The following is a 14,883-nucleotide window of genomic DNA, read 5'->3' on the forward strand; positions in this document are numbered from 1 at the left end:
ACAATCTCCTCCAGCCACAGGCTCCCAGCACAATGAAGAAATAGATGTCCACCAGTAACTTCAATCTTAAGGACTTTTATTCCATGCAGGTTTCTAGTACACAGTTCCAACAGCAGCATAGCACATACCAGGATTCAATACAGGCTTACAGGCTCCAGTCTGGGCTCTTTATCCAGTGCACAGTAAACAGTAATTCAATTCCCAAGACAAACAGTTCTTTCAGTTCATCATCACAGTTCAGTCACTAAGCAGCATTTTCTACCGTCTATCCTCTTTACCTTCAGGAGAGTTCAATATTTTAGGGACTCCTTCTACCCAAGGGTTTTCCCCTGCATCAGCTTCCCAGTGAATTCAATACTTTTGGGACTTCCTCTCACCCAAGGAATCTCAGCCTGCTTCAGTACTTTAGGGACCTCCCTGCCCAAGGATTTTCAGCCTGTAACTACCAGTACTTTAGGGACCTCCTTGCCCAAGGGTTTTCAGCCTGCAACTGCTTCTCTCCTTCTGCGTCTCTCTCCTGAACTGCACTAATGAGACTCCTTCCCACCTGCCTAATCAATCCCTGGCTTCTGCCTTCACAACCAATCATTCTCCACTCATTAGATTCTCTACACACCCATACCAGCTGAGTTGAGCACTAGCCTAATGAGGAGCTCCTGCACACAGGGTTTCCTAGCTTTCTTTCCCCCTAGTGGCAGCCAATCTACACCTCCTGTTAGCTTACACCCATGTCCTCCCTTATTGCAGATAGGAGTCCAGTCCGGGTTTTCCATCTCACCCCCTGGCTCCTTGCCTGCAATGCCTTCTGGGACTTGTAGTTCAGACTGAAGCTGCCTTAACCCAACTAACCTGGAGGTGACTTTATCACAATATCGACGAGTTCCGGATGCCCAGCTCCATCCGTAAACTCTCAAACCCTCAATACTCCTTCCCCCATGCTGCTGCTTAGATGGCTTCCTTCCAAGGCCTTGTCCTACCACCTCCTGATTCCTAATCCTCTGTGCTTCTGTATCCTCCTTTGTCCCTAACCCATCTCCCTCTCCCCCACCCACTGCCCCCCTGCCCTTCCGACCTCCCCAACTTCTCTCCCCCCTGTCCCTTTAGTAACCCCATCCAACTTACGGATTTAGATCGTAAATGATGGCTCTCCCCCCCCCCCATCTTACAGCTGCCTTCCCTTGTCCTATAACCAATTGAATGCAGCCTTATACGTTAGCCTCTGCACACCCCTACAGTTACAGTCTTATTTAACATTTCTATGTAACCCCTTTGGTCGGATTCTTTATCCCCAACAGCTAATTTAACAAAGCATTGCACAAGTGACTTAGATACCTTGCCTCATATTTTATTGTCTTCTGAGGCCAACATGTCCTTGAGGCGTTCCCGCGCTTCTTGTAGTGACTGAAAATTTTTCCAGGTGCCATTTTGCAGTACTTTAAGTTGTGCTGGGTAACTAAGCATAAATCTGCTTTTCTGCGAGGCTTTTACAGATCGGCCCAAAGGTCCGCCGGTGTTCTTGAAGCGCTGCCGAGTAATCCTGGGAAATTTTAATGTTAGCCCCTTCAAAAGTCAGAGTATCCCACTTTTGTCATGATCCCCGTAATATTTCCATTTTGTGGATAAAGTTATGGATCTTTATTATTACTACACGTGCTCGGCCTCTTCCGTTTGTTTTACGACCAATTCTATGTGCCCATTCCAGGCACAAGGGCCCCACACTATCCGATAGTGCAAACTCTTCCTTAAACCAGCGTTCAAGCTGTATCGGTAGCAGGTTGTCGGGCACGGACTCTGGAATCCCAATTAATCTTAAATTCGACCTTCTTGATCTGTTTTCTAAATCGTCCAATTGTTGGGCTTGGGTGCTCAGCGATTTCTGCAATTCCTGTATTTGTCCTTGCAATGTTTGCTCCGCATCTTCCATCACCACGATCCGCCCCTCTAGCTCTCCCGTCCGCCACGTCATATCCTCCAATAGAGTCTCCATGGAGGCAAGCTGTTCTGAGATCTGCGTGAACCGGGAAGCTATCGCCGTTTTCACTGCCTCCATGAGTTGAATAAGTTGCGATGGGGTGAAAAGCGGTGGGGTCGCCGATGCTGGACTGGACGCCATTTTGGGTTCGCCGGCTCTGCGTTGTTTTTCTGTTTCTTTTTTTGCTGTTCTTCCTGGCATTGCCTTTTCTCCTCTTATCAGGTATCTTATCACCAACTGCTTATGGTGAATAATCGCAGATTTTCTACCATGTTTCTCAGAGTTATCTGGTATGCTGGGGGGGGGGGGGCTACCCGGAGAGCTAGAGAAACACGTCCTCTCCTCTCACTGCCTCACGTGATCTCGTAGGACATTTTTATATAGAAATGATAGAGAGGTGGATTTTAGAAAGGCCATACAAATTGGAGTTGGCATGTACAGGTCGGGACATCTCACATTCTGCTGGTATTTTAGAACAGGATCTGCCAATGTGGAGCCTGATCTAAAATATGTGGTAAAATGGATGTTTATGTGCAGTTACATGCAGTAGGGTCATCTATTTTAGAATCATATGAGTCAATATTCAGCCAGCGGCAGTCGGCAATTTGTAAACACTGACCATGGCCGGTTAAATTAGCCCCAGGGCTCACTGGAAATCCGATATTCAGCCAGGGCCCACATAAAACAGTTATGCAAGGCCCAGCTGAATATTACCTGGGACCAAGATAACTTTTAAAATGTTTTCCAGCCTCTCCGATCCCCCTCCTACCCCCAACAAAACAGCCCTCATTTCTGATCCCCTTCCCCCAAAAGAGCAATAGTATCCACCCAATAGGACCCCCAAGGCCTGGTGATCCAGTGTGGGTGTTGGGGGTAGGAGCGAACCCCACTCACTCCTGCCCCTTTCCTGCTCCCAATGCCCACACTAACAGGCCAGGAGCCTTTTCTTGGCCGGTTAAATTGCTTTGAACATCAACCCTATATATGTTTATTTTACTTGAAGCTGTCATACAGCCTGGTATACCTTGCCAGTTTCACTTTTATTTTTGGGAGGGGAGGGGGACACATTAACCACTGTGGTTTTAAGGGGAGCAACCTCTCCTAGTCCCTCTAGTGGAGTAATTTTCTGAAACCTAGCTATCCTGGGTTGCAGGTGGAAATCCCAAAGTCTATCCTTTTTAGACACATACATGCAATTCCTCTAGATTTATCCAGGACATGCCCAGACTACATCCTCTTGCCATACGCATGCTTTAGAGTTTTAGACATGAATACCAGGTTTGCAAAATCAAAGACGTTTATGCAATATAAACTTCTAAATGCCAGTTTATTTATGTCAAAAACACAAAGGGTGCTTCTGGAATAAACACTATAATCACTCACCAAATTGATGACATCAGAAGGCTATTTTGCCTGGGTTATCAGACACAAAGATGTGCATTTGGAGAAGGTTTTGATAGTGGGGGCATTTTTATATGTTTTGAAAGGTAAGATAGGATTCTAAATGCGAGGGGAGAGGGTTAATGGTAAAAGCATATTAAAGCCTTGTGAACGGGAAACATGGAAGATTATTAAGCTGATGTGCAGAATTTTCATTTTGCTGACGTTCTCTTCTGTTTTCTGTAAGGTCATAGAGATACTCCTGGAAAATGTACAACGCAAGGCCAGGAAATACTGGCAACATCGAGCAGAATTGGAACTTTAGGGGTAACGATGCATGAGACTAGTAAAATAAATAGGAGAGCAATAAAATGCAGGACGCAAGGGCTGAAAATGTTACAAGAGGCTTAGGGGACTGAAAAGTCAGAAGGACATAGCACCAAAATGCAGAATTACGTATTTATTTATTTGTACTTACCTCATGCATTTTCAGTGCTGTGTGTTACCATATATACTCATCTATAGGTTGATCTTGTGTATAAGCCGAGGGCAGCTTTGGGACTAAAAATAGTCAAAATTGGTGTGACCCTTGTATAAGTCGAGGCCACACACATAGCCAAATTTGACCCCCTGGCCCCTCCCTTCCTTCCCCAGGCTGCTTGAGGTCTGCTTCAGAGTTCTCCTTTTGACTTATCCCATCCCCTCAGACTCAATTTCCTGTTTCCATATGGGTGAGACAGGTCAGAGGGACCTCAGGCAGCCTAGGTGTACCGTGAATATAATAGGGGCTATAAAAAGCTATAAGGAGGCTATAAGGTTGTGGTATTAATAGTTTGGGCAGGTGAGGCAATATTCTCAGTCTGTTTTACACAGCCTGAGTACCAACGCCCTCAACAATTAGAAAGCCACACTGGGATACAAGAAGAGAGTTTATTAGCATCTCACCAAAGGCAGTACAGGCAATTAGGCATTCATATCTGGAACATGGTGGAACAGCGCTTCACGACACACAGCAGGTGCAGTCTGTCCTTTCTCTTCAGCCTTCTGCTCTGCTACCCTTGCAGACTGCCCTTTTTATACCCTTCTGGCTCTATTCATTCCTATAACCCTAACTTTCTCACCAGAACTCTTTGGCCCTTATCGGTTGATAACAATGACTTCACATGTTCCCAAAACTCTAAGTATCAACAAATGATGTGACATGCTTCCAAGTTCCCTCCAGCCCCCCTACTTGCACCTGACCCACTACTATCTTCCACTAGCCAAAACATCTTTGCTCATGACTTCTTGCTGGTGCCAGTCTCGCTATTGTTGATAGAGCAGATTCCCCCTCCCTCTATCTGTCCTCAGTTGCTTTCTTCAGCATTTGCTGCAGTGAAATGTATCTGTGTCAGAGTTGATCTTTGATTTTTAGAGGCCTAGCTCTTAGCCTGAGCCCTTGGTCTGTATTTCACTGAGAGCAAGTGACAGCATATTTCTACAACCGCTGCACTGCTGGTGCTCTATGGAAGAAAGATTTGAAAGTACATGGTGGGGGAGGGGTGGAATTAAGATACTGAACTCAGGGGCATAGCCAGAAGTCCATTTTGGGGATTCCCAAAGGTGGACTGAGAGAGCCCAATGTTCTATTCCCTTTCCTCTCTCCCTGCAGTTGCAACTGTAATAAAATATTACTTTTGCTGGCAGAGATGCCAAGCCCAACCAGCCGAAGAAGTCTCCTGCCTGAGTTGTACCTGTGCTGAACAGGCAGCACTTAATTTAATTTAGCAGGCATGCTTCGGTTGCTATTCCCGGCTGTCCCTTGCCTGCTCAGTTCAGGGAAAGTGGGCATTAGTGGCCAAAGTGTACCTGCTGACTTAAGTGCTGCTCATTCAGCACAGGCATGACTCAGACAGGAGATGTCTTCGGCTGGAAGAGCTTGGCATCCTCACCAGCCATGAAAGCAGAGGGTGCCCGAGCTGAAGGTGAGGGTGCCCAGGGCCACCCTGTGGCTACGCCACTGGCTGAACTGCGGCTGGTGGAGGAAGGGAAATGGAAAGAGAGATTCTCATGTCACCAATAGAAATGTGTGTGTGTGTGTGTGTGTGGGGGGGGATTAATTTTCTTAGTGTTACGGGGTGTTACCGGTGATGCATTTTTCAGCACAAATTTCTGAACTCATAGTTGAGTATAAATAGCATTCAGATTGTGAAAATGATGAGGCTGCTGTGATGATGAAGCTCCCACCTCAGGATCCCAGGTCCCTCTTTCACTCAGGGTGAGCTGGTTCTCAGTATGCAGATTTATGCAAATTAATCTACCACCCTTTCCTGCTCAGGGTGACCTGCTTCTTCAAAAAGCAAACACAGTCAGGTTTCACCTCTCAGGCTATTTTCATACACATCTTTATTCCAGCCTCTGGGGCACACTTCTTTTAGCTTAAAACACTTTCACAAGCTTAAACAGTTCTTCCAGCTTAACCATTTCTTCTTGCACAGTTCAATGTCCATAGATTTCTTCCCCCTGAGCCCTCTCACACATCCATTTGGGCTCAGCACTAACTCAGTCCCCGGACACACAGTCCCCGGACCCAGACAGTCCCCGGACCCCCAGTCCCCGGACACACAGTCCCTCTTCACTGTTGTAGACACACAGGCTTTTCAGCTGGGACACACAGTACCTCTTTGAACCCATAGTTCTTCTACCTGGCACTCTAGGGCCTTCTTCCCCCAGCCAGCTTCCTTCTTGGGAACACCCAGTTCTACTACCAGTCCAAAGGGCACAGCCAGTACTTCTCATGGGGATTCCTCTTTGCTTTAGTTACCAGCTCTCTTTTCCAGCTGCCAGCTCTCCTTCCTCCCTTCACAACTCAGGAGGCGTATAAGTAGTTAATAGCCAAACAGGACCCAGCCCATAACCTGCTCCACCTGTTTCTATCCCCAGGACTCTCCCCGGTCCTAGCGACCTCCAGCTATCCTCCAGGACTCGCCCCAGGTCCTAGCGACCTCCAGCTATCCTCCAGGACTTGCCCCAGGTCCTAGCGACCTCCAGCTCTACCTCCCCTTTCTGGCTCCCTTCAGCGACTCACCCAGCCCTTTTCCCTGGACATTTTAGGGGGGACAACGCCCCCTAGGGGCCTAACCAGGGTAGGACAGCCTCTTCCTTCTTACAAGATACACCAGATAAATAACCTGTTCCCTGAGAGCTTACAATTGAATTTGACAGAAGATATGTTTCTAACACTCTCTTGTCTTGCTCCCACCAGGTGTTTGTAGCTGAGGAGAATGTGGATTTTCGGATACATGTGGAGAATCAGACCAGAGCCCGAGATGATGTGAGCAGAAAACAGCTGCGGCTCTATCAGCTGTACAGCCGGACGAGCGGGAAACACATCCAGGTCCTTGGAAGGCGAATCAGTGCCAAAGGAGAGGATGGGGATAAATATGGTAAGAATATCAGTATGATAAGCACCAAATGGTGGTGTTGGGGTAAGGGTAAGGGCATTTGATGTACTGCCTTTCTATGGTACAGCCAAAGTGGTTTGCATATTATATGCAGGTACTTTCACTGTCCCTGATGGGCTCACAATTGAAGTTTTGTACCAGGGGACCTTAGTTCGATAGGGCACTGCACAGGACATACCATTACATGCACATGCCACAGTGGCTAAGGCACGTTAGTTGTGCTACTGCAAATCAGTACAGTTTTGAGACTGTTTATGCATGTAATACATTTGCATATTGTACTAGGAGTTTGCTCGTGTGCATGCTTGGCATTGCACTCTTCTCTAGTCATGTGATATAAACACATTTGCCTCTTGCACAATTCTCTGAAAAAATGCTTAAAGTATCTTTTGCAGAAAGCCACAGAGCATATGCCAAACACATTGTAGTAGATTTCAAACCAATCCAACCTCACAACTTAAGCAGTTAGAAAATCGGTTCAAATATAGGCTGCTAAGCCATAGATGTCTAGACTTAAGCTAGCTATCTCTGGGTACAATGATAGCCATTTAACTTAGATAGCTAGTGGTAAAATAAAAGTTAGAAGGCTAATAGTTAGAGTTCTAGTGTGTACTAGTGATTTAGTGCACATTAACATTGGTAATGCAAGTTATTAGTAACTAAGTCCTACTGCACAAAATGCATATTAATACATGCTAAACCAATAGCATATTTGAAACTATGCCTGTAAATTTGTCATACCAATTCCTTGGAAAATCTATTCACTGTTTTCATTGTTAGGTGTGCAGCCTATGCGCTGCCTGCAGAGCTGAGCTCTTCCACTAAGAGGAGACAGAGAGGCATAGTCAGACTTTGGGGTCTCTAGTTAAGCTCTGCTGAATTATCAGTCAGTGGAAGCAGCCCTGGGGTTCTATGTTTCTTTACAATACAGTGTTTTATCAGTGCTGCACGAAGGCCATTATTTGAGAATCATATCCATATGTAAATAGTACCGTTTCCATCTGTATATTGCATAGCTGTGTAAGTACCGATTTCAGAAAGATGCTCTTTACACGTGAAGATCCACACCACATAGAAATTTCGAGGGGATATGGTTTACGTGGTGCTTGGGTAGGACTAAATTCTACACGCATATTCCCCATTTTACAAAGAAAATACTTGTGTATATAGGGAAAAATTTTCCACATCAGCTCATCAATAGAAATCAAACAAAATAAAACATGGAAAAGAAAATAAGATGATACCTTTTTTATTGGAATCATCTTATTTTCTTTTCCATGTTTTATTTTGTTTGATTTCTATTGATAACCTTAAGAGTGGACTAACACGGCTACCACACTCCTCCACATCAGCTCAAAAGCATGCACAGGTTTTTAAAAAGTGCTTATTTTGGCCAGGGCTTTATTTAAATTTTATATCATTTCATATACAGTGCCTGCAAGCCCAAAAGCTATTGGTACATGAGGAATTAAGGGAGTCATTCTCTTTAAATTCCCATTTTTTATTTTTGCCTCCAAAATGAAAACAAGTTAAAATTGCAGCCTCACTACTTGTTTATACTTGTTGGGGGGCAGACTCCTCAGTGTTGATGCTTTGTCTCCTGAGTTCTGGGGCAGAAGTGCACTGGGAGAAGCTGTCTGGATAAACTGCTAAATTTTTGAAAAGTTTTTGGCTGCTAACTTCTCTTAAGTCTTGGCTGCTTTAAAGTTAGTCTGTCTCTGCATTAGCTGCTCAAAATTTTTACTTAACTCTGATCTTTACCAGCAGCTCTTTTCCAAGCTGCCTTACAGTCTGCAGAGATTTTCTTGTTGCTGTTGCTTTCTAGAATTTAACTATCTTTTCTGTCTGTGAATTATCAACTGTAAGAAAAGGCCCCGTATCTGCCTTTGTTACTAAAATAGCTTTGAAGAATTAACTTTGGCCTGTACTTGTTAATAGTACACATACTACTACTACTTATCATTTCTATAGTGCTACAAGACATACGCAGCACTGTACACCATACACAAAAGACAGTCCCTGCTCAAAGAGCTTACAATCTAGATAAGACAGGTAAACAGACAGAACACATGTAGTTCACAGTTGCCCTAAAGGGTCTCTGGTTTTGAAATCCAAACATACACCCCCTGATATTCAAAACCATTTAATCAGCAAGGAACAGCACCTGGTCAGTTAAATGGCACTTAACCGGCTATCTGGTGATATTCAGCTATCCCCTGCTGAATATTCCCAGTTAGCGGCTAAGAGATAACCAGCTATATCGCACAATATGGTTGGCTATCCCTGGATATTCAGCGCATAGCTGGCTAGTGTAAGGGGCCACATCTGGCCACTTAAATAACTGGATTATCATTGGCTGGTTTAAAATTAACCAGCTATCTCTGAATATCAACTATGGAACGCATTACCAAAAGCCGTGAAAACAACTTATGATCACCCAAACTTCCGGAAATCATTAAAAACTAAGCTGTTCAAAAAGGCATACCCTACCGACCCAATTTAAATGCCTGTACCCTACAACACAACGAAACCAAAGTTCGTAATGGACATATAATAACTCTTTCTCTCTACGATTCCCTAATGTGTCTGTATACACGAACCTTATTCTACCACAACATTACTGTATTTGTTCATACCGGAATTGTGAACGCCTTTACGGTACTATGTAAGCCACATTGAGCCTGCAAAAAGGTGGGAAAATGTGGGATACAAATGTAACAAATAAATAAATAAATAAATAAAATATCAACTTAGCAGGTTAAGAGGCAGATGCACCAAAGCTTAATGAGCCTTTAACGACCCTCCAACGAGGAAATTTTGAGCCGTTGCATGCATCAAAGGGCTTTTACCAAGGAAGCTAGCAGCTAACGAAAACGGAGTGCAGATGAGCAATTAGTGTAAAAACCCCATTGAAACGAGATGCACTAACCTTTTCCGATTGCCTTTACGCAGGAAAAAGGCAGGAAATCTAACGAGAGGTCTGAACCTCTCGTTAGGACAGCTCTGTGCCAGGAAAAATCGTAAAGTGAAAAAAATAAACAAACTTTGAGCCAATCCCAGCGCATTAGCAGAGCTAAAAGCGCTGTGATTGGTCAAAAGGACGTTGCATTACATATGTCCAAAAGAGCTGTGTTTGAGCTGTAAGAAAACGTGTCAGAAAACACATCAAATAAAAAAAATAAAAAAAGGATTGGGAGGTGGCAAGGGCGCTCATCAGGGGGCTACGTCAGAAGGAGGCGGGCCTAGGCCAGGGAAGAAGAGACGTCATGGAGACTCTGCGACCAACACAACAGATCTTCCTGCCCGTGCAGTGCTTCAGAAAGAGGTGAGAGGCACTGCTCGGGTTGGTAATAGGGAGGGGGGTCTCGGTGGAGGGGGGGAGCGGCGTAGTCGACCTCAGGGGGGGCAGCGGGGCGGGGCATGGGGCGGAAGAATGACGGAGGCGGAGTTAGCTTTTGCAAAACAGAAGAACAGGAAGGGAGGGGGACCGGGGCTGCTAGAATTTTGCTTTTTCGTGGGGGGGGGGGGGGGGGGAAGCGGCGGAAAGTGGGGAGCAGCGGGGGGGGGGGGCAAGGCCATCCATACAGGACGCTCCGGACGAGTGCCCTTGCCCCTCCTGATCCTTTGTTTTTGTATTTTGCTGACCGGGTAGCCACGTGTATGTGTTGTAGCTTTTTTTTTTGTTTGTTTTGACGTTTGCAGCATGCGCAGAGCAGCCAGCAAAACGCTTGGCTGCTCTGCGCATGATTTAGGGGCCGATTACCGACGTGTATTGTGATTCTTTGATACATTGTACGTTTCATACCGATCTGAGCATGTGTGACTTTTTTTTTTGGTGCATTCTTCGTTTTTTAAAAATCGTTAGGGACTTTAACGATTTAGATTTTTTAACGTTTGGTTGATGCATCTGCCTCTATGCTTAAACAGGCCAAAAATAAACTGCATAATGATGTTTACTGGAAACAGCCTGACACTGAATATCTGGGCAGACCACGGAAGTTAGCCGGGCTTCATCCCACAGTCTGAATAACAGCCCCATAGTTTTTACCATTTTGTCTTAATTTTTTGAGGGTCTAAGCAGATTTCTCAATTATACTCCTTCCTTTACTTACCCCTCAGTTAGCCATCCCCAAGCTTGCTTGCTTTTCCTTTATTGTCTTCCCAATACACATAGGGCCATATTCAGGAAATTTTGTCCAAAGTTAGGCATTGTTAAAATCCATATTATAAAAACATCACTTAGAGCCTCGTGCGGATTACTGTGCCCAACTTTGGGCACAAGGACTGATGCCTGACAAAAGCTGGTGTAAATCCTCGCACTCAACTGATGGCAGCTGGGCATGCAAATCTAAATATTCTATAACATTGCACCTAATTTCTGGGAATGCCCCTGATCTGCCCATGCCCCTCCCATGGCCACACCCCCTTTTGAGTTGCCCACCAGACATTTAGGCATCCAATGTTTTTTGTGCGTAAGTCCTAGTTAGTGCCAAATAACATCAATAATTGATTGTTAACGGCTCATTAACTAATTAGTTGTGTGCAGATCTGGGCTCTGGGCTCAAAATTGGGTGACCTTTATAGAATCCGGGGGATAATCAGTATTCTTCAATCAAGTCAACTTGTTTTTTGGTATTCACTCACACAGTACAGCTGTTCTAATTCATTGCCTCCAATCAACTTGACTTTCATTCAGTGCAATAACTGGGGTGCATTATTCCTAAGGCAGACCATCTGGAGGCTTAGTTAGAACTTGCTCCATCTGTGTCCAACTCTTTGCTATGAGAGAGGAGTTCACCAAACTGAAACAAGGATTGGATGCAATTAAAGGAGCTTCCAGGACTACAAAGCATGCATGCAATTTACCCCCATTACCAGAGAGAATAAAGCAGCCCAAGAATAGATGTGCTATAGTAGGTTCAGGTATATTATGATCTGTGACTCAGGGCGTCCACCTTCACAATTATTGCTGCTACAAAATTCTTTTCCTGCATTGGAGCATTATGATGCTTGAGAAATAAAAACTGAAGTGGAGCCAGAGACAAAGAGTGTACTGAATATAAAAGACATCACCAAAGTATTAACAAAACAGCTCAAAATAGAAAATACCTGCTGCGTATGGTGAATTAACTTGGAAACACAGTCTGTGGGTCCCAACAAGTGAAATGCCTTCCAGGATCCTCATCTAGCAAGAATAAAAACCAGATACTGAGTGTGATCAGAAGAGAGAGCAAGGATGTAAAGCTGATGTTGTAATCCACCTGGGGACAACTGACCTGGCCAAAAATAGCACATTTATAACACAGAGAGCTTTCCAGAATGAGGCGGAGAGCTTAAAGTCTTTGGTATGGACTGCAGCTTTTTCTGAAGACTACATAATACAGAGAAATTCAAAACCTGGTGTCAACAAGATGGTGGAGGAAAGAGCAATATAAGGAATAACAAAAGGCTATACTGCTATGATGGGCTTCATCTTTCTGTGGCAGGAAAGAGGCTCTTTAGGGGCTCTTTTACTAAGCTGCTTTAAAAAGTTGCCAGTGCTCTGCCGAGGCTACTTTTAGCGTGGCAGTAAAATGGCCCCATTCTCCTTTATCCCCATTAATGGCCACACACTAATTTCTCCATTAGCACATAGCCATTATTCAGCGAGCACTTACCAGCACCTTTTTTGTAGGCAGTAAGGGCTTATGCGCTAATCCTGCACTAATCAGTTAGCATGCGGCAATATAGCTGCGCTGATTAGCACAGAAAATGCCTACTCTTGCCCCCCAAACACCATTTTTTAGCACATGGGAAGCACGTGTCGAGCCCAAAATTACTGTGGGATTCTTGAGTGTATCCTGTGGTAGTGTTTTTAGTAAAGAGCCTCTAAGTGATTAATTCAGACAATATTTCTAGGCATTTAAACTGGATGGTGGGGGTAGCAATTAGAAGCAGGTGAGTTCAGGAAATCAGCTCCAGCAAAAACAAAAGCTTAGTTTCTTTTTACAGACTTAAAAAAAAAAAATTCCTCTCTCTGTTTTGACATTGCTGTTTCATGTCCATGTCACCACTAGAGAATAATTTAGGGCTTTAGGACAGCCAGGAGAGTAGAAAATCAGTTGGAGGCCAAGTTTCCACAATCAATTGCAGCTTCATATTCTGATTTTCTTATTCAGCTTACTCTGAAATGGTAAATTCCAGGCACTGGAAACACTAAGAAAGTGTCGGCCAATCTCCATAAGCAAAATACAGCACTAAGATAACCAATAACAAAAATAATTAGAATGAGAATGCAGATGTTAAAGGTTTCACTCACTGTCTAACCTTATTGATGCTTAGAAGTATTGTATCTGTCTTTATGCTTACAGGGAAACAAAGAATCCCAGATAAGTGCACTTCTTAAACTCTCTTTTATGACTTTATGGAGATTGAAAATAATTAAAAAATATGCTTGATCTGATTTATTTAAACTGGTGATACTCATTACTCTTAACCCAGTTAGATTACTGTAACATTATTTGTCTAGGATGTCATGATTATTTGCGAAAGATATTAAAAACAGTACAGAACATGGCACCTTGTTTTAATAGTTACTACTCACAATTATAAGAGTTTCTGCACTTTTAGTGCAGCCTCACTGGCTGCCAATTGAAGCTAACATAGTAAATGACAGCAGATAAAGACCTGTACGGTCCATCCAGTCTGCCCAACAAGATAAACACGTTATACATGGTATGCGATACTTCATATTTATACCCAAGTTTGATTTGTCCTTGCCATTTTCAGGGCACAGACAGTAGAAGTCTGCCCAGCACTGTTCTTGTACTAAAATTTCTGGAGTTAGCGTTGAAGCCCCTTAAAATTTACACTCTAGCCCATCCATATCTATTCAGTCACGATCAGGGCACAGACAATAGAAGTCTGCCCAGCACTGGTTTAGCTTCCCAGATATTGGCGTGCTAAGATCTCTGCTAAGATTCCGTAGATCCATTCCTTCTATACAGGATTCCTTTGTGTTTATCCAACACACGTTTGAATTCCATTACCATTTTCATCTCCATCACCTCCCGCGGGAGGGCAAAATAGAGTTTAAATGGTATGCATTTGTTTGTAAAATTTTGCATGGTGCAGCCCCAATGCACATGTTTGATTTACTGTATCTACCTCAGAGCTATGCTAAACATTTGTTCCTGTCCACATTGATTTTGCATGTCCCAAATCCTGAAAGAATTAGAATGAAGAGGATGTTTACTTCCTCCCTTTCTCATCAAGCTGCCAAACTTTGGAATCTATTCCCAGACATTAGACAGTTAGATAAATATGTGGTCACTTTAAGCGATGTTCTTCTTGCTGTGCTTTTTGAGGTGTCACTGGACGATTTAGCAAAGATAGCTGTCCAGCTACAAGATTGCATAACTGAAAATATATCCACAATTAACACAGGTACGTAGACTCCTGAGGCAGGCATACCATTTGCCAAAACACAGAACCATGTTGTGTCTTTTATGTTTGGTCATTGGAAATAAAGATTTTATCTACTCAGCTTTTGGTGTCCCACCTGGATTGGTCGCTTCACATCCCTTCCCTACTCCTTGGACAGCATCTTCCTTCGTAGGGAACACTTTTTGGTATGTTTGGTGTTGCAGCACCACAGATCCCATGTGATCTCTACTTTCTGCTCAGTTCTTTGTAGGGAACAATTCACTGTGCTTCCCCCATACTTTTTTGAATTCCATATATTGTTGGGTCAATATTCAAAGCAGCAGTGATTTCATAAGAACATAAGTGTTGCCATACTGAGACAGACCAAAGGTCCATCAAGCCCAGCATCCTGTTTCCAACGGTGGTTAATCCAGGTCACAAGTACCTGGCAAGATCCCAGAACAGTAAAACAGATTTTATGCTGCTTATGCTAGAAATAAGCAGTGGATTTTCCCAAGTCCATCTTAATAATGCCTTATGGACTTTTCTTTTAGGAAATTATCCAAACCTTTTTAAACCCTGCTAAACTAACTGCTTTTACCACATTCTCTGGCAATGAATTCCAGAGTTTAATTACATGTTGAGGGAAGAAATATTTTCTCCAGTTTGTTTTAAATGTACTAC

The 14,883-nt window shown here is 43.8% G+C and overlaps 1 protein-coding gene across 1 annotated transcript in view; it reads left to right on the top strand.

Annotated features, from left to right (window-relative positions):
- FGF18 (fibroblast growth factor 18) overlaps window positions 1-14,883 on the top strand; it is a 329,098-nt gene that overhangs the window by 145,683 nt on the left and 168,532 nt on the right. The window contains exon 3 of the mRNA XM_030212031.1: window positions 6,597-6,777. Coding sequence (XP_030067891.1) covers window positions 6,597-6,777 — 181 coding nt within the window. The remainder of the gene's footprint in view (window positions 1-6,596; window positions 6,778-14,883) is intronic.

The sequence above is a fragment of the Microcaecilia unicolor genome, chromosome 8, assembly GCF_901765095.1.
Source record: "Microcaecilia unicolor chromosome 8, aMicUni1.1, whole genome shotgun sequence".
NCBI lineage: Eukaryota > Metazoa > Chordata > Amphibia > Gymnophiona > Siphonopidae > Microcaecilia > Microcaecilia unicolor.